The 20,538-nt window shown below is 43.4% G+C and overlaps 1 protein-coding gene across 1 annotated transcript in view; it reads right to left on the bottom strand.

The window, feature by feature from the left end:
- Positions 1 to 768: 768 nt before the first annotated feature.
- Positions 769 to 20,538, bottom strand: part of LOC143766532 (uncharacterized) — a 38,589-nt gene continuing 18,819 nt past the window's right edge. The window contains exons 2-7 of the mRNA XM_077254297.1: positions 12,527 to 12,677; positions 12,216 to 12,395; positions 12,018 to 12,141; positions 11,843 to 11,940; positions 11,555 to 11,645; positions 769 to 4,598 (exon numbers count right to left, since the gene is read on the bottom strand). Of these exons, the coding sequence (XP_077110412.1) occupies positions 4,024 to 4,598; positions 11,555 to 11,645; positions 11,843 to 11,940; positions 12,018 to 12,141; positions 12,216 to 12,395; positions 12,527 to 12,677 (1,219 nt within the window). The 3' untranslated portion in view covers positions 769 to 4,023. The remainder of the gene's footprint in view (positions 4,599 to 11,554; positions 11,646 to 11,842; positions 11,941 to 12,017; positions 12,142 to 12,215; positions 12,396 to 12,526; positions 12,678 to 20,538) is intronic.

Below are 20,538 nucleotides of genomic sequence, written 5' to 3'. Positions count from 1 at the left end.
GCTTTGTTTTTGCAGTCCACATGCTGTGGGCCTTATAGTTCAGTGCATTTCTATGTTTAGTCTTGTCCAGCTTGGTCAGTATAAGGACTTGCTCATCCAAGCTGGTATCTCTGGAGATGCAGATATGCCCTCTATATCTTTAGTTAGATGTGGAGATTTTGTATTTTCTGTGGTGGATATTTTCTAGTGTTTTAATACTGACCGCATAGTACTCTGTCCTATATTTTCTAGCTAGCTAGAATGGCCTCCTTTGCTAAATCCTGATTTCAGTCTGTGTATGTTAATTCCCTCTCCTCTCACCGTCAATATTTGTGGGGGGGCTGTCTATCCTTTGGGGATTTTCTCTGAGGCAAGATAGTTTTTCTGTTTCTTTCTCTAGGGGTATTTAGTCCTCCGGCTGTGACGAGGTGTCTAGGGAGTGTCAGGAACATCCCACGGCTACTTCTAGTTGTGGTGTTAAGTTCAGGGTCCGCGGTTAGTACAGGTACCACCTTCTCCAGAGTACGTCTCATGCTGCTCCTAGGCCACCAGATCATAACATAAATAGAGCTGTAAGGGGCGCAATAAGGGACAAAAAGAAAGCATTTAGAGAATTAAAGGAAGTAGGTAGTGGTGAGGCATTAAATAAATAAATACAGAAAATTAAATAAATTCTGTAAAAAGCAAATCAAGGCAGCAAAGATTGAGACAGAGAGACTCATTGCCAGAGAGAGTAAAAATAATGCCAAAATATTCTTTAACTACATAAATAGTAAGAAACTAAAAAATGATAGTGTTGGCCCCCTTAAAAATAGTCTGGGTGAAATGGTGGATGAGGAAAAAGCCAATATGCTAAATGACTTTTTTTCATCAGTATTTACAAAAGAAAATCCCATGGCAGACAACATGATCAGTGATAACAAAAATCCCCCATTAAGTGTCACCTGCTTAACCCAGCAGGACGTACGGCAGTGTCTAAAAATCACTAAAATTGACAAATCTCCGGGCCCGGATGTAATACACCCCCGAGTACTGCAGGAATTAAGTACAGTCATTGATAGACCATTATTTTTAATCTTTAAAGACTCCATAATAACAGGGTCTGTACCACAGACGTTTATTCTCAGCGATGTAGGCAAGCGTAGGACCTGATATACGAGAGATGCCGTAAAGGGGCTATCAGGTACACATAAAATTGGCCATTTTTATGCGCTAAACGCTCTCATTTTTCATATTTCTAGTGCAGTATTGCAGTTCAGTTTTCATGTTTCAGGTTTGCATGTCTTAGCGCTGCAGTGTGCTGCCTTTTTTACTTGATTATATAGGAGTTGGTTACTCTAGGTTCAGCACCTGTTCACACTTAGTCTATGTATGGATGTGACGGTCAGTTTTTTCAAATATATTATTTAGCCTTCTGACTGAGCACTCCGCCTCCTAGCCCAGGTGTTTTAATCGCAGCGGGTCCAGTACCCCTCCACAGAGAGAGAATATGAGTCTAAGAAGAGGTTTTCACAGGTACCCATTCACATGGAGACGTTTATTCTCAGCGAGGTAGGCAAGCGTAGGACCTGATATACGAGAGATGCCGTAAAGGGGCTATCAGGTACACATAAAATTGGCCATTTTTATGCGCTAAACGCTCTCATTTTTCATATTTCTAGTGCAGTATTGCAGTTCAGTTTTCATGTTTCAGGTTTGCATGTCTTAGCGCTGCAGAGTGCTGCCTTTTTTACTTGATTGTACCACAGGACTGGCATATAGCAAATGTGGTGCCAATATTCAAAAAGGGGACAAAAACTGAACTCGGTAATTATAGGCCAGTAAGCTTAACCTCTACTGTGGGTAAAATCCTGGAGGGCATTCTAAGAGAAGCTATACTGGAGTATCTGAAGAGGAATAACCTCATGACCCAGTATCAGCACAGGTTTACTAGGGACCATTCATGTCAGACTAATTTGATCAGCTTCTATGAAGAGGTAAGTTCCGGACTGGACCAAGGGAACCCAGTAGATGTAGTGTATATGGACTTTTCAAAAGCTTTTGATACGGTACCACACAATAGGTTGATACACAAATATCTCCATTATTCTCATTTTATGTAAGTGGGTTAAGAGCTGGCTCAGGGATAGGAAACAAAGGGTGGTAATTAATGGAGCACACTCGGACTGGGTCGCGGTTAGCAGTGGTGTACCACAGGGGTCAGTATTGGGCCCTCTTCTTTTTAACATATTTATTAATGACCTTGTAGGGGGCATTCAGAGTAGAAGTTCAATATATGCAGATGACACTAAACTCTGCAGGGTAATCAATACATGGGAGGACAATTTTATATTACAGGATGATTTATGTAAACTAGAAGCATGGGCTGATAAATGGCAAATGAGCTTTAATGGGGATAAATGCAAGGTCATGCACTTGGGTAGAAGTAATAAGATGTATAACCATGTGCTTAATTCTAAAACTCTGGGCAAAACCGTCAATGAAAAAGACCTGGGTGTATGACAAACTCATATTCAGTGGCCAGTGTCAGGCAGCTGGTACAAAGGTAAATAAAATAATGGGATGCATTAAAAGAGGCATAGATGCTCATGAGGAGAACATAATTCTACTTCTATACAATTCACTAGTTCGACCACACTTAGAATACGGTGCACAATTCTGGTCTCCGGTGTATAAGAAAGACATAGCTGAACTAGAGCAGGTGCAGAGAAGAGCGACCAAGGTTATTAGAGGACTGGGGGGTCCGCAATACCAAGATAGGTTATTACACTTGGGGCTATTTAGTTTGGAAAAACGAAGACTAAGGGGTGATCTTATTTTAATGTATAAATGTATGAGGGGACAGTATAAAGACCTTTCTGATGATCTTTTTAATCATAGACCTGAGACAGGGACAAGGGGGCATCCTCTACGTCTGGAGGAAAGAAGGTTTAAGCATAATAGACACGGGTTCTTTACTGTAAGAGCAGTGAGACTATGGAACTCTCTGCCGTATGATGTTGTAATGAGTGATTCATTACTTAAATTTAAGAGGGGACTGGATACTTTTCAGGAAAAGTATAATGTTACAGGGTATATACACTAGATTCCTTGATAGGGCGTTGATCTAGGGAACTAGTCTGATTGCCGTATGTGGAGTGGAATTTTTTTCCCCAATGTGGAGTTTACTCTTTGCCACATGGTTTTTTTTTGCCTTCCTCTGGATCAACATGTTAGGGCATGTTAGGTTAGGCTATGGGTTGAACTAGATGGACTTAAAGTCTTCCTCCAACCTTAACTATGTAACTATGAAATTGCAAGAAAAGTGCAATTCCACAACAGTTTTTTTTATTTATTTTTTTACCATGTTCATTAAATGCTAAAACTAACCTGACATTATGATTCTCCAGGTCATTACAAGCTCACAGACACTAAACTTTTTTATTTAAGTGGTGAAAAAAAATTCCAAAGTTTGTAAAAAAAAAAAAAAAAGTTGCCATTTTCCCGAGACCCATAGCGTCTCCATTTTTTGGGACCTGGGGCTGGATGAGGGCTTATTTTTTTTGCGCACCGGTCTAACATTTTTATTGTTACCATTTTGGTGTAGATACGATCTTTTGATTGCATTTTTTGCATTTTATTGCAATGTTGCCGCGACCAAAAAAAACATAATTCTGGCGTTTCAATTTTTTTTCTCGCTACACCATTTACTGATTTGATAAATTATTTTTATATATTGAAAGAGCAGGCGCTTCTGAATGCGGTGATCCCAAATATGTTTATATTTGTTTTTTTTATTTTTTATTTTTTTGAATGGGGCGAGAAGGGGGTGATATTAACTTTTATATTTTTTTTATTTAATATTTTTAAAAACTTTTTTTTAACTATCTACTTGCTTCAATAGTCCCCATGGGAGACTAGAAGCTGCACTTGTCTGATTGCTTCTGCTACATAGAGCAGGGCTACAAAATGTTTTCCACATTCTGAACATGAAAAAGGCTTCTCCCCTGTGTGGAGTCTCTGGTGCCGAACACGATCAGATTTCCTCACAAAACGTTTTCCACATTATGAACATGAAAAAGGCTTCTCCCCTGTGTGGAGTCTCTGGTGGTAATCAAGATGCGATTTCTGGACAAAACATTTCCCACATTTTGAACATGAAAAAGGCTTCTCTCCTGTGTGGGTTCTCTGGTGTATAACAAGATGTGATTTTGTCACAAAACATTTCCCACATTTTGAACATGAAAAAGGCTTCTCTCCCGTGTGGGTTCTCTGGTGTATAACAAGATGTGATTTCTTCACAAAACGTTTTCCACATTCTGAACATGAAAAAGGCTTCTCCCCTGTGTGAGTTCTATGGTGGTCATCAAGATGGTCTTTCCTATTAAAACATTTCCCACATTCTGAACATGAAAAGGACTTCCTTGCTTTAGGAGCAGTTTGTTTTTTAATGCCTCTTTTGGGTCTTTGATTTTCCTTAGTAGTTGGTACTGAATCAGATGACAGATCTTTGCTGTGAAGGGATGATAGTATAGCTGGAGTAATGGCATTCACTTCAATTGTATCCTGTGAGATCTCAAGATCATCTGATTTTAAAATTGAAGACGTCAGCTGTCCCTCTGATCTCCAGGTACAGTCATCTGTCAAGAATAAAACCAATTATTTTTCAATAACATATCCTTGAACTTTATAATTTTGAACATTTCTCCTAAAATGGTCTGTTAAAAATGGTAAGTTGATGTATAGACTCGAGTATAAGTAGAGATTTTCAGCGAATTTTTTGTGCTGAAATCACTCCCCTTAGCTTATACTCGAGTGAGGTGTCCAGAACATAGAGGGGGAGAGGCAGCGGCGGAGCAGCGGGTCACAGAGGTAGGACCCGGCTGCTGCAGCTAACTCCGGTGCCCACTGCTAAAAAGAAATGAATTTTCATTTCTCTGTAAAAGCTTGCGCAGTGTCAGCTGCAGCTGCCGGGAGGTCACGTGTGCCGCTTCTTAACAGAGATGAATATTCATTCAGAATATTAATTTCTCTTAAGTAACGGCACACATGACCGCCTGGCGGTTGACGCTGTGTGCGCTACTTAATACTCACTGACCCACACACATAGTTCCGGCATTGGGAGCGGTGAGTATTCTGGAAGCCGTGCTCTGCTTGTGAGCAGCGCATGACGTCCCTTCCATATCAACAAAGTATAGGCAGGCACCACCGTTAGGGATCACCTAAAGCATGCTACAAGACAACGCAATGCAAAAAACAAAGAAAAGGGTAGCATGCATACTGAAGGGATCACCACAAAAATGTATCAAAATGTAACCAGTTTATTAAGCAACACTTAGAACACTACAAAAAACAGTTAAAAAACTATTAAAATTGCACGACATAGCAAACAAATATAGAACCCAGACCTGTAATAAGGTCAAACTACAGTGCCACCCAAAAAAAGCCTCCTACTACCTAAGGAGTCCAAACATGGGGTTCTGCAGAGTCGATACCACGTGTGCTTACAGCGGTGAGTGCAAGCGGTGCTGAGTAGGTGTGCAGGACCTGCGTGACGTGATCAGTCACGTGACCGTGATTCCCAGAAAGTGAGTACGGTAAGCAGCTAGGATCAAATACCGGTAACCAACGCGTTTCTGAGACGTCTGTCTCCTTCCTCAGGGTTGATGCTGTAAGCACACGTGGTATCGACTCTGCAGAACCCGTCTCTATTAAGAGGTTAGTTAGTGGTGGCTTGCTACCGGCCGGGGCAGCCACCGGTTCCTATTACTCCTTCTGCCTGGACACACTTGGAACAACAGGAGGAACGCTACAGCCTCTCACTCACCAACGAAGGTAGGAAGATTCTTTCATGCATTTACTCCTTGGTCATTTCCAGTGAGCATACCGGAGACCGTATTTTCCGGCGTATAAGATGACTTTTTAACCCCTAAAAATTGTCCCAAAAGTCGGGGGTCGTCTTATACGCCGGGTACGGCGTGTGCAGGGAGCAATCCTGCATGATCCCAGGGTCTGAAGGAGAGGACACTCTCCTTCAGGCCCTGCGATGCATATTCATGTAAAAAATAAAGAATAAAAATAAAAAATATGGATATACTCACCCTCGGACGGGCCCTGGACCTCAGCGGTGCAAGCGTCTGCCTCCGTTCATAAGAATGCAGAGTGAAAGACCTTCGATGACGTCGCGGTCAGGTGACCGGTCACATGAGCGATCACGGACCAATCACAAGACCGCGACGTCATCGCAGGTCCTTCACCCTCTGCATTCTTATGAACGGAGGCAGACGCTTGCAGCGGTGACAGCCAGGCTTCTCGGAGGGGTGAGTATATCCATATTTTTTATTTTTATTCTTTATTTTTAACATGAATATGGATCCCAGGGCCTGAAGGAGAGTCTCCTCTCCTTCAGACCCTGGGAACCACACGCCGTATAAGATGACTGGGCGTATAAGATGACCCCCGTCTTATACGGCGGGCATATCCCAAATTCCATATTTTATATGGAAAAGTTAGGGGTCGTCTTATACACCAGAAAATATGGTAACCCTGTTCATTTAAGTATTAGACTATTATACAGTGGGACATTACATGAGCGGTTACATTTTTATACTAGGAAGAGCATTAGTTCTCATCCTTCTGTGCTAGGTTTCCAGCACGTACCTGTATACACTGAATTGTATACTATTATATATGCGTACTCTTTTACAAACTATTGTGGAGGTTTGTTGGTATCGCTGCAGGAAATCTTTTAATAGCATTGAGACTCTGCGCCACCATCGAAAAGACTTTTATTGGTATGTAAAAATAGCCTTATTGATTTATTCTCATTTGCACAAGGAAAGACTAGAAGCAATGGAATGAAACTGAAGTGGAGGAGACACAGATTGGATATTAGAAAAAAACCTTTTGACAGTGAGGGTGATCAATGAGTGGAACAGCCTGCCACAAGAGGTGGCGAGTTCTTCTTCAATGGAAATGTTCAAATAGCAATATGACTTTTATAAACCAATCCGTCTATATCCACTTTCACAAAGTCAAATCTTCCATCGCTTCTGAGCCTTTCAGTGTGCCCAAATCAAAATTAGGACCCATGTAGCTGTCATGATTATTGTGAGAAGAACCCACTTAATTTACGGTGTGTGTCTCTTGGAGCACAATTCTGGCACTATGTGGTGAGTAATAAAATGGTATATTCACAGTTTTCACTCTCCAACATCCACTGCGCGCTAATTTTTGGAAAGTGGCTGTGGAGTCAAAATAGTCACTACTATAGATTAATTCACTGAAGGTTAATGTAGCACCACAGGTAACCGGTTGCTACAGTGATGTTGCTTTTCCTTCGGGGAAGGTAATGTCATGATCAGAGGCAAGGGAGTTCTCTTCACCAGGTAAGGAACCAACATGCAACACATTCTGAATCCAGGCCAGGAGGGGGAGCTCAAGACCCGGATTCAGGGGAGCGTCCCCCAGCTATATGTATCCTGACCTGGAGGAGGAGTTAGGTTAGTTGGAGAGGAACAATGAAGTGGACGGACGTCTAGGAGAGACGCAGAGAAGTCTGACAGCCACGAGGAAGCTGCAGCCTCTGGGAAAGGAGAAAGAACCTGGAGGGTTGATGTGGAGTACCTGGAGAGGAAAGGAGCAAAAGTTATGAACAGGGCTCAGAGGGGAACTGTGACCGGGCACCCTCAGAGCCATAGCGCAGGAACCAGGTACCAGGAGCCCGAGGCTTTTGTGGAACTTTAGGACACAGAACAGAACCGGAGGGCCAGGAACTGTATGTAATTGGCCCACCTCGCCTGAGACGCAGCAGCACCTAAGGAGCCCGGGGCATGATAGAGTCCCTGTAAAACAGCTCGAACTGGCCGTCGTGCAGGTACCTGTCCCAGGATAGGGGGAAAGTGGAGGACCCTGTAGGAAATTTCAGGCAGCAGGGACTTCGTCTTTAAGAGGCGCTAGAGGAAAGGCTCACGAACCTCACCTGGAAAAGGGGATCCTCCATTGCCTCTGAGCTGGCCGGGCCATTCCACCACCCGTGCCTGGTGCCCTGGACTGTGGCCAGCCAACTGCAGTAAACCAGGTAAAGACTTACAACTTGTGTCCTATCTTTATTCACCGGCACATAACATCCACGCCTTAAATCTTAGGACCCTGCTTCACCTGTGGGAAGAGTAACATCAGTGCTGCCAACACATCCCCATAGGACACCTTTAATGCAGCGTCGGTCCCACTATTGACCGAACTCCACAGGTGGCATCACGACAGACTTTAGACACTTTTCCCTTAAAAGACCGTTCCCCTTTAACGTTGAGGCCCAGGGCCACGCACCGGATCGCAGCCACCGTGACATTCCCCCTCGAGACCAGACCCGATACAGAGTGCCCCACTGCCCTGGGGGTGAGTCATTATCATTTCCAAAATGGAGTCACTTTATGAGGTTTTAAACTGCTCTGGATTTCTGCATTTTGTCATATTAAGGCTTGTGAAAATGGTGTGTACCATCTCGCCTGGGATCCGCACCTGCCACCTCTACTTCTGTCACCAGGCATGGCCTCATTCATTCTGCAGGCAGCACTGGGGATGGAAGAGATATCGGAACCAGAAGCTCTGGATGGTGCAGGCTCTGTTCAGCCACTTAGATTAGGGTTGCTGTGAACTGTAGCACCATCCAGTCAGGCATTATGGGTGTGTGTGCTGTCCATCTGGAGTAATCTGCTTCCTGCTTTCGCCAATTGGAAAGTACCCCACCCTACTAAAGCTCAAAGCAAATTGCAGGAAGATGCCAGATACAGCCTTGTTCTCCTCTGATTCAGTCCTCTGTGCTAAGCTGCTGTGACCCCTTAATCTTGCTTCTTATGATTTTGTATTTTCTCTTCCCTCATGGATCTGACCCAACTACTTGACTATTCGTCATCCCACCTCACTCCACAGAACGGCAGGTAACACCATGGCCCAAGCCTAGGGATCTCTGTGTAAGAACAGATCCATGTAAAGAATGTAAAGGCAATCCTTGGGATCTGCAAAGCTGAGTAGGTAGTGCCAAGCCCGATTGTGGTAGCCATATTTTGAGCTGCCAGGTAACTAATACATTGTGTCTGGAATCTATTCCAAGAAGATATGCATTCGAATAGCTAAATAGCGATCCTTCCCTTCTTAACCCTGCTAAGTGCCCAGCCATTAGTGTACAACCATATACAGGGTATTGTTGGATTCAAGAGATGTTGGAAAATAATTTGTGAGGTCCATTTGTTTCCTATTATCCTTTGTGAAGAATTCCAAAGTGATCACCACAAAAAGCGACATGTCAGATGTGAAAAATGGGAGTATGTTGGGCAGTAACTACTGTAGTCAAAAACTGTGACTATGGACAATAACACATCAAAATGTTCAAACTCAGTCTTCATCAGTAAAATATGAGTAGTGGTATCAACTCTCTGGAGTAATTAGAGTATGACGCTCGGTGGCTCTTGGCAATCTAAACTATCGTAAGGGCCAATATTTTCTATCAGATGAGTTTCAAGAAAAAATTATTAGACATTTAAAGAGAACTTTTTATAATACTGCAGAGCTGAGGCATCTTCAATTTAGATCTCGCACATTTGGAAGAGGCAATGGAGACTAAAAAAAAAAAAAAATACCAGGGAGTTCAAACTTAGAAACTCACCTAACTGAGGCAGGCGGCTGATCCTACCACAATCAAACTATAAACCAGAATGAACATGTAAAAAAACAAAAAACAAAACATAGAAAAAAAAATATGTCACATCTCCCCCAAAAAAGTATGTACGAGGGGAGAACTCTAACACTAAACTGGAGTTGCACTCGTTTATGGTGGACCATTGGAGATACTATGAGTCCTGATCAGAAGAGTAGAGAAAGTATTAGTGCCCCCATTTCAGGAGAGATTGTGCAGTAATCTGAATTTCTTATGATTGAAAACATAATGTAATTTATGACATGGTGTGAATCTATGAAACCAGGACTCGAGCCATGCCAACACATCTCCTGCAGGCATGCTATTCCATCCGGTTTGCGTTTAGTTGGACCATCATTCATTTTTCAACAGGACAATGACCCCAAACACACCTCCAGGCTGTGTAAGGGCTATTTGACTAAGAGGGAGAGTGATGGGGTGCTACGCCAGATGACCTGGCCTCCACAATCACCAGACCTGAACCCAATCAAGATGGTTTGGGGTGAGCTGAACCACAGAGTGAAGGCAAAAGGGCTAACAAGTGCTAAGCATCTCTGGGAACTCCTTCAAGATTGTTGGAAGACCATTTCCGGTGACTACCTCTTGAAGCTCATCAAGAGAATGCCAAGAGTGTTCAAAGCAGTCATCAAAGCAAAAGGTGGCTACTTTGGAGAACCTAGAATATAAGACATATTTTCAGTTGTTTCACTCTTTTTTGTTAAGTATATAATTCCACGTGTTAATTCATAGTTTTGATGCCTTCAGTGTGAATGTACAATTTTCATAGTCATGAAAATACAGAAAAATCTTTAAATGAGAAGGTGTGTCCAAACTTTGTCTGTACTGTATATATATTTATATGTAAATGTACTCAATGGGTACTGTTTATAGGATTGGGGCTAGAATAGGACATAGGATAGGCTAGAACTGTAGTGGGGCTAGAATAGAGGGGGGCACAGTAGTGATAGATGATATAGAATAGAGCAGGAGGTAAGCAGCACAGGGGTTAACTAAAGGGGAGGTACAGCAAGGAGCAGGGAAGTATAATCAGGATACTTCCTGATTAGAGACAGACACCAGGTCAGCCTTGCCAAGGGCAGGATGCATGCAGTGTATGAGACAGCTACAGGTCATGGGGGTAAAGCTGCGGATGGCAATAAGGGGCCCCAGGCTGGAGAATAGTACAGTCGGGCATCAGCTCAATAGGATCATCCTCAGGGCGGTTCTGGGGTCTATGACTGGGGCTGGAGTCAGTAAGATGAACTCCTGGCACCTTTGCAAGATGGAATCGGATAAGTGGCTGACAGGGAGCTGGTGATGCAGGTAGTACGTATTGTCCCCAGAAATTGCATGGATTGCCGGGAGAGAAGAAGGAGAGGTTATAGAAGAAATGGAATCTGCCCAGAAGGCAGGGAAAGTGCAAGATATGATGCTTTGTGTGAAATGTGCTGCAAAAGTGATGGGTGCCCATGTTATCAGTAAAGTTGGTTGAAAAGGACTGTGATGCTGCAGTGTTATATGGAACCTGGAATCCTGAAGCTGGAGTGAACGAAACCGAGGGAACTGAAATGAGTACTCTGCTACACACACACACACACACCAGAAAGGACTTTGTATTTCATCTGTGGGGCGCCAGGGTGTGGAAACACTACAGTTTGTTGCCACGACTACCACCCTGGCTGCCTTACACTTGCAGGTTGTAAGCGCTATACAAAAGAGTTTTCACAATTTCACACAGCCATTTAAACATTTTCGGATGGAGGAGAATGTTATGCTCTACCCGCAAAATTGGGATCACATGATTGTGCCACGTCCGAACTACACCATTGATAAAGCAGCCACAGCCGGTGACTGAGAAGAATCTGTGACTTCTCTGCATTTAGTGGTTAGGTTACTACTCACCTGGGTAGTCATATGTAGGAATCTCCTCTTTACACCGCTCATCACCCCTCACATATGTCTCTGTAGCATTAATATGGGTCAGATCTTCACCCTGAAATAAATATTATAAAAGTCACAGACAGATGGAGAAAGTCACATCTATGATCAGCTCTAATCCTGCCATCTCCACCGTTCCCATGAAGCCAGTATGAAACATGTAATACTGGTGGATAAAAAGGCTGAGCACAAGACCTTCACCACCGTCTACACATCATAGGGAAGATCTCATGATACCTTCTCTCCATCTACCTGATGATTCTGAGAGACATTGGGATCTTCTTGTTTACAGTCCTGTGGAAGAAGAGGACGGGGACATCTCTCTGGTGTTGTCCTCTTACTGGATAAATCTGGAGGAAACACACAGGGACTGAATTCATTCCTTACATACAGATAATTATAGGCTGTGTGTATTTAATCATTTTACCTGGTGATGCAAGGGGCTGGGGAACCTCCATCATGACGTCCTCATACACATCTTTGTGTCCTTCTAAATACTCCCACTCCTCCATGGAGAAATAGACAGCGACATCTTGACACCTTATAGGAATCTGACACATACAATGATACCGTCATCACTCCGATCCCTTCATAGTGTTACTGTATAATGTCCCAGCAGTGTCACCTCTCCAGTCAGCAGCTCAATCATCTTGTAGGTGAGTTCTAGGATCTTTTGGTCATTGATGTCCTCATGTATCAGGGGGTGAGGTGGAGGACTTGTGATTGGGCTCAGGGGTCTTTCCCATCCCTCAGACACACGGGCCTGACAGCGCTCACTAGAGGTCTTCTTCACTACTGTGTAATCCTGGTTATGGAGAGACACATTAATAAATGTCACTACAGACATTTCCAGATCCCTCACCTCTCCAGTTCTGTCCAACAGTTTTATTGCCATAAATAAGAATTATGTAATGTGACGCCATCAAAATCTCTCACCTCTCCAGTAAGACGGAAGAGGATCTCTAGGGTGAGGTGTAATATCCTCTCTGCCATCTTGTCCCTCTTCATATCCATTCTTGATGGGTAGTTAAGAAAAATTCTCTTAATATAGAAGAGGTCTCCTGAAAGGATCGGATATTGTAGGGACCTGAACAGGAAGACGAAGAGACGATGAATCATTACAAAGAATTCTGTGTAATAATAAAATTACTTTAGATAACAGAGGAAACATTTCAGAAGACAGAGCATGTAGATGTTGTATTCTCTAGTCTTCTATGGACTGGAACATAAGCTGAGTTACTGAGTAAGACATCTCCTCCATGCAAACAATCACTGGCTATGTTACTCACTGCTTTGGCAGTTAATTTGCTGTAGGAATCACAAGTTCGTTGGGACAGACCAGAAAATACAGAGTCTGGTGGGGACCCAAGCAGCAATTACCGTATTTTTCGGACTGCAAGATGCACTTTTTCCCCAAAAAATTTTTGGTGGAAAATGGGGGTGCATCCGACACTGCAGGGAGATCACACTCCCTTCCTAGGCTGGTGCGGCAGTATTCGGCGGTGTGCAGTGGTGCGAGGCTCCACCAACATTTTTGGAAAGCCCAGAGCACTGCACATCCACACTGCTGCCATTCGGTAGCCCCTGGTAAAACGGCCTCTGGAAAAATGGCCACCGGGTTGGCACATGCACACATTGAGATCTCGGGAGATGAGATCTTGGAGCCGAGATCTCAATTTGCAGCAGCATTTTCCCAGAGGCCATTTTACTGATGGCCACTGCATCGCAGCAGTGGGGGTGTGCAGGGCTCGAGGGTTTTCACAAAATGACAGCGTACCCCTGCAACCCTGAGCACCGACAAACCTGCCGCGTCAGCCTGGGATGGGATCTCCCAGAGGCTACCGCTTCACAGCAATGGATGTGCGGGTGCTCCGGGCTTTCAGAAAATGTTGGAGGAGCCACCACACCACGAGAACCACAGAACCTACCACATCAGTCTGCGATAGGAGTCATATCACTGCTGGACCACCGAACACCCCCTGTGACCACCCTTCACCACAGCGCAACTGATTTCCCACGGTAAGCTGAATTCGGTCTGTATGACGGACCACCATTTGACACATTTTTTTTTTCCCTATTTTCCTTCTGTAAATTTGGGGTGCGTCTTATGGTCTGGTGCATCTTATAGTCCGAAAAATGGTATATTTTTATTATTTTACAACATTGTTTTTTCTCTGACATCTACTAATAAAACCTATAAAGTTTAGGCCACAGACAACAAATAGTTTATTCCTCATAGACTCATCTTCCATAACGCTAATTCTCGTCTCATTTATCAACACTGGAATCGGCATTAACAATACTGCAGGAGATATTCATTACACGTGACAGGAGAAATAACGACTTCATGATGAGGACGACATCTTCATCTTCTACTGCGGCTCTAGAAACATATTTGTCCAGAGTCCATCACTGACTACATCACCACCGGCCATCTATATGAATGTTTCCAGTCTTCCCCGCACTGTAATCTTTTATCACGTCAGATCTAATGTCTGATTCACACACATAAGTTTGAGGATTTTATAAAAAAAAAATAAAAAAAAAAAATTTGTTTTTCAAAAACACCATGCTCAGAAATTACCATATTTTTTGGATTATAAGACACACTGTACCATAAGACGCACCTAGGTTTTAAATTGTATGTATACAGCTCCGGCAAAAATTATGAGACCACTGCAAAATTTTTAGTTAATCTGATTTTTCTCTCAGAAATGTAAAGCTAAAAATGTTGTATTTATGTTCAGCAAATGAGAAATTGACAAAATAATAAAAAAAGAAACAGTGCAGACCTCAAATAATGCAAAGAAAACAAGTTCTTATTCATGTAGAAACAACAATACTAATATTTTAACTTAGGATGAGTTCAGAAATGAATATTTGGTGGAATAACCATGATTTTTAATCACAGTTTTCATGCGTCTTGGCATGCTTTCCACCAGTCTTTCCCACTGCTTTTGGGTGACCTTATACCACTCCTTGAACAAAAATGTAAGCAGTTCTTTGTTTGATGGCTTGTGACTATCCATCTTCCTCTTGATTACATTCAAGAGGTTTTCAATGGGGCTCAAGTCTGGAGATTGGGCTGGCCATGACAGGGTCTTGATGTGGCGCCCCTTCATCCACACATTGATTGACCTATCTGTATGGCATGGGGCATTCTCCTGCTGGAAAAACCAGCCCCCAGAGTAAGGGAGCATTGCCTGAGCAGAAGGAAGCAAGTGGTTTTCAAGGATAACCTTGTATGCGACTTGATTCATACTTCCTTCGCAAAGATTAACCTGCCCAATTCCAGCCTTGCTGAAGCATCCCCAGATCCTCACCGATCCTCCACCAAATGTCACAGTGGGTGCAAGACGCTGTGGCTTGTACGCCTCTCGAGGTCTCCGTCTAATTTTCAGCTTTGCCCAACACCTGGTCGTCTAATGGTTAGACACATCAGAGAAGATTACCTTACTCCAGTCCTCTATGGTCCAATCCTTAGGGTCTTTGGCAAACTTCAGCCTGGCTCTCCTTTGCTTCTCATTGATGAAAGGCTTTTTTCTAGCTTTACATGACTTGAGGCCTGCCTCTAGGAGTCTGTTATGAACTGTTCTTGCTGTACACTTCACCCCAGCTGCTATTTGCCATTCCTTTTGTAGGTCACTTGATGTCATCCTGGGGTTGCTGAGTGACATTCGAATAAGAGGACAGTCATCCCGGTCAGTGTAGAGTCGCTTTCACCCTCTGCCGGTCTGTAGCTTTGTTGTCCCCAATGTCTGCTGCATGACTTCGTTGTAATGGATTACAGTCCGTCTACTAGTAAAGCCAGAATTGAGCCCATCTTTTCCTCACTCAAGACTTTTCTTTTCAACTTCTTTGACATGTTTACAAATTATTTTTTCATTCAAATTAATTTTGGACTATTTCTAGCACTTGTTTGGTCATCCAGCTTGTCCTATTGCAAGAGGATTGTGAAGACCACAACAGTGTTTTTTTATACTTTCACTCATTAAATAAGATTTGGTTCAGGTGATCACTAAATCAGAAGCACATTAAGGAGAATGAGGTGTACTTTGGTTGAAATTGAACTGACCCTGGAATGGAGTGGCTGTCAGACATGTAGAGATGGTGATTTTTAGAAAATTGTGCAGTGGTCTCTTGATTTTTGCCAGAGCTGTATATGTTCTAATCCTGATATAAGTGGCTCCATTCATGTATATATAACATCTATCATGGTATGTATGTCCTCATTCAGTTATATATGGCCACCAATCCAGGTATACGTGCCCCCACCACTGAGTATACATGGCCCCTTATCCTGGTGTATATGGCCCCCACCCCCATCCTGGTTTACATGGTTAACCATCCTGGTATATATGGCTGGCCCCATCCCGGTATACATGGCACCCCATCCTGGTTTACATGACAACCATCCCCATCCTAGTATACATGGCCCCCCATCTCCATCATAGTATACATGGCCCCTATCCCCAACCTCATATACAGTACATGGCTACTATCCCCATTTTGGTAAACATGGCTCCCATCATTATCATGGTATAGATGCCACCCAATCCTGGTAAACATGGCTCTATCATGCTGTTCACATAAAAAATAAACGATTTTACGCACCTTCCCTCTGCTCAGCGCCATGTTTGATTCCATCAGCTGATTTCAGAGTGTAAGCAGCGCACAACGTGTAAGTAGCCTCCACACGCCTAGGTCAGCTTCCAGAATATTCACTGCTCCCCACGCCCATAATTTTGTGCGTGGGGAGCAGTGAATATTAATTTTCTTTAATAGTGGTTGGGCAATCATGTGTACCCGCTATTAAAGAGAATGAATATTCACTGCTCCACAGGCCCAGAGAGAGGAACTGTGGGTGAGAGGGACTATGGGCGTGGGGAGCAGTGAATATTCATGTTCTTTAACAGTGGGCAAATGTGTTAGCCGCAGCTGCTGGCTCCTGCCTCCTGTAACCTGCTCCTCAGTCTCTGCCACTTCCCCCTTAGCCTAGCCACTATAAGGTACATCTGGGCTATAAGACGCACCCTTTTCTCTAAAATTTTGGAGGGAAAAAGTGCGCCTTATTGTCCCAAAAATATGGTACTTGACACCAAAGTCACCATATACAGTGTTTTATGGGGTTTATTTCTGGCCTTAGGCTTTCCTACATTACAAGAAAGACACCAGAAAAAAAAGCAAATATTAAAATGTTTAAAAAAGAAAATAGACACCAACAATTCTTGGAAGAAGAAAAAAAAAAAAAAACATAAAAAAAATCAGAAGACACATTCTATTATTTTTAACACGCTAAACATTTGTTTTTAAATTAACACTTTTGGACCCCAGAACATAGATGTACACCGCAGGGACAGAACAGATGCGGCTGCAACAAAAATCCTGGCAGTTTAGGGGTGGATGACTGTATGAAAAGCATTAAGCTACTTATGGGTAGCGGCGTTTTTCGGAGGCCCATGACAGCACCACGAGAGAGGGGATCCGCCCCTTTAGGAACAGGAAACCCACAGATACAAAAGGGCGGCACCTCTCCCACGCATCAGTTGGATTACAGAGCCTGAGAGGACTACCGCAGTTAATGACAAGCAAATACAATATTGCATACAATTAAACAGAATGACTTTAATAAAGTAACAATTGAGACAACACACGTGAGAAGATAACATTTCTTCTTTAAATTATTTAGTTGTTTATAAACCCAGGATGTGCAACCCCATGTGAAAAGGGAGGGAACTAAGGGTGCTGTCATGGGCCTCCGAAAAACGCCGCTACCCGTAAGTAGCTTAATGCTTTATTCGGACTCCCATGACAGCACCACGAGAGATTTACAGAGATGTAAGCCATTTTTAGGGAGGGACCACAGCCTGCAGCACCCTTAACCCGAAGGTGAGATCTGAGGAGAACCCCAAGTCCAACCTATAGTGTTTAAAAAAGGTGGAAGGGGATGACCATGTGGCCGCCTTACATATCTGGTCGACCGACACTCCAGACCTCTCTGCCCAGGATGACGCCATGGCTCGGGTGGAATGTGCCCTCACATTCTGCGGAGCTGGACCCCCACCTGTCGTGTAAGCAAGAGAGATAGCCTCCCTAATCCACTTAGCAAGTATGTATTTTGATGCTCTAGCCCCTTTCCTTGGACCTTGGAAGGACAGGAATAGTGCATTATCCTTCTTCCAATCATTAGTGACCGAGATATATTGAAGAAGGCATCTCCTGACATCTAAGGTATGGAGCTCCCTTTCTTTAGGGTTAGAAGGATTAGGGATAAATGAAGGTAAAACTATCTCCTGTGATCTGTGAAACTGGGACACTACCTTTGGTAAGTAGGCTGGGTCCGGTCTAAGGATAACTATCCTGGAGAAATTCTGTATACGGGGGAAGTCTAGAGAGCGCCTGGATGTCTCCTATTCTGCGAGCTGATGTTATAGCTATTAGGAAAGCTGTTTTGAGAGACAACATCCTGACTGAGGCTTCATTCAACGGCTCAAAAGGGGGCTTTGTCAGAGAAGAAAGGACCAGATTTAAATCCCATGGAACCATTTTGTTTCTATATAACGGTCTAATTCTACCGACCGCCTTAATAAATCTCGACACCCAGTAGTTGCCCGCAATATTACATGAGAACAGGGCCCCAAGTGCTGAAACTTGTACTCTTAATGTGCTTGTGGAGAGTTTTAACTCTAACCCTCTTTGCAAAAATTCCAATATTTGACGTATTGGTACCCCATCATTAATGTTAAATTCTGAGGAAGTTAGGAACTTTCTCCAGGTTCTGGAGTAGATTCTTGTTGTTATTGGCTTTCTACTTTTTAAAAGGGTATCGACTAATTTAGGAGAGAAGCCTTTATTTTCTAACAATGACCGCTCAAACTCCAAGCCGTCAAATGAAGTCCCTTCACTTGTGGATGGAGTATCGGCCCCTGGGAGAGTAAATCTGGGATGTCTGGAAGCACCCAAGGATCGCCCACTGACATTGTCCTGAGCCATGAAAACCAAGTTCTCCTGGGCCAGAAGGGCGCAATCAGAATAAGTCTCGCACGATCTTCTCTGATTTTCCTCACCACTAGAGGTAACAGGTTCAGTGGTGGGAAGGCGTAGGCCAGAGAAAAATCCCATTTTATGAGGAATGCGTCCACTGCCAGTGGATTTTCCCTGGGATTTAGGGAACAAAAGTTTTTTACTTTTTTGTTTTGTTTCGTGGCAAATAGGTCCACCACTGGTCGACCCCATAAGCGGACAATCTGCTTGAAGATGTCTCCATTTAGAGACCATTCTCCTTGTTTTAGAACGTTGCGGCTGAGAAAGTCCGCTTTTATATTGTCTTTTCCTGTGATGTGTAGAGCAGTCAAAGATTGTAAATTCTCTTCTGCCATCCGGAGAAGACGATCTGTGATCTGCATCAGAGTCTCGGAGCGTGTACCTCCTTGATGATTTATATAGGAGACTGCCACCCGGTTGTCCGAGAGGATCCTGACGTGGTGGCCCTGCAGATACATGAGGAGTTTTTTAACTGACAATTCGATTGCAAATAATTCTCTCTGATTGGATGAAGATGTTGAGTATGGTTCCCATTGGCCTTGAACTACAATGTCATTCATGTGAGCCCCCCAACCTGAGGAGCTAGCATCCGTAGTTACCACTCGGGATACATCTATCATCCAGGGAACGCCTGCCGACAAATTATCCCTATCCAGCCACCAATTTAGGGATTCGAGAGTCGCTGGTTCTAAAGTTATCTTTTCCTCCAATACACCCCTCAAGATCCTGTCCTTAACCAAAACTTCTTTCTGGAGGGATCTAGCATGAAAATGTGCCCACCTTACCGCTGGAATGCACGATGTGAGGGACCCCAGCAGGGACATGGCTTGCCGAAGGGTCATAGAGGGTGTATTAATTGCTTTTAATACCTGATGCTGAATCTGAGTTAATTTATTTTCCGGAAGATAACACTGTTGTGTAGTTGAATCTAATAATAAACCTAGGAACTTCTGAATTTTTTGAGGCTGTAATCGAGATTTTTCAAAATTAATTATCCAGCCCAGGCATTCCAACTTAACCTTAGTTAGTTCTAGTTGGGACAAACAGTGTTCTACCGAGTTCCCTGCTATGAGGAAATCGTCAAGGTATGGGACAATAAGGACATTAGATTCCCGCAAGTGAGCCATCACCTCCGCCACTATTTTTGTGAATACTCTAGGGGCTGATGTTATACCGAAAGGAAGAGCTCTGTACTGAAAATGATAAACCACTCCTCCCATTAATACTGCTACCCTCAAGAACTGCTGGAAATCCACATGAATAGGTACGTGGTAATAGGCATCCTTTAAATCGACTACCACCATAAAGCAGTTTTTGAACAGTATCTTTATTGTTTAGCTTATGGACTCCATCTTAAAAGTATGCTTAACCAGATAACTATTAAGATGCCTGAGATTTATGATGGTTCTATATGACTTATCAGGTTTCTGAATAAGAAACAAGGGAGAATAGAATCCTTTCCCTCTATCAGCCTCTGGAACCTGTGTAAGAACCTTCTTAGAACAGAGACCACACCTCTTCTTCTAGAGCAGATTGTTCTAGGGGATTAGAGCGCAAGGGAGTTAACATAAATTTATCCCGTGGGGTATGGCAAAACTCAAGTGTAAGACCCCGAGAAATAGTATCTTGTACCCAGACACTATTCGTGATCTCTGACCATTCCGAACCGAAATGTAAAAGTCTACCCCCCACCGGGGTTCCTAGTCATTTGTCCTCTTTCTTTCTTTCTTTTGAGGAACGACGGAACATATATCCCGTACCTCGTCTACGTCTGTCTTCCCACCTAGACCGATCCCTTGAAGGTGAAAAGGTACGCTTCCCTCCACGACCAAACCTTCTCTTATTAAAGGGACGCCGGTAGGACCCAAGCAGATTGGGGAATTTCTTTTTGTCATCTCCCGCTT

Source organism: Ranitomeya variabilis, chromosome 4 (assembly GCF_051348905.1).
Source record: "Ranitomeya variabilis isolate aRanVar5 chromosome 4, aRanVar5.hap1, whole genome shotgun sequence".
In the NCBI taxonomy this organism is placed as follows: Eukaryota; Metazoa; Chordata; class Amphibia; order Anura; family Dendrobatidae; genus Ranitomeya; species Ranitomeya variabilis.
This window is presented reverse-complemented; position numbering and strand designations above follow the sequence as displayed.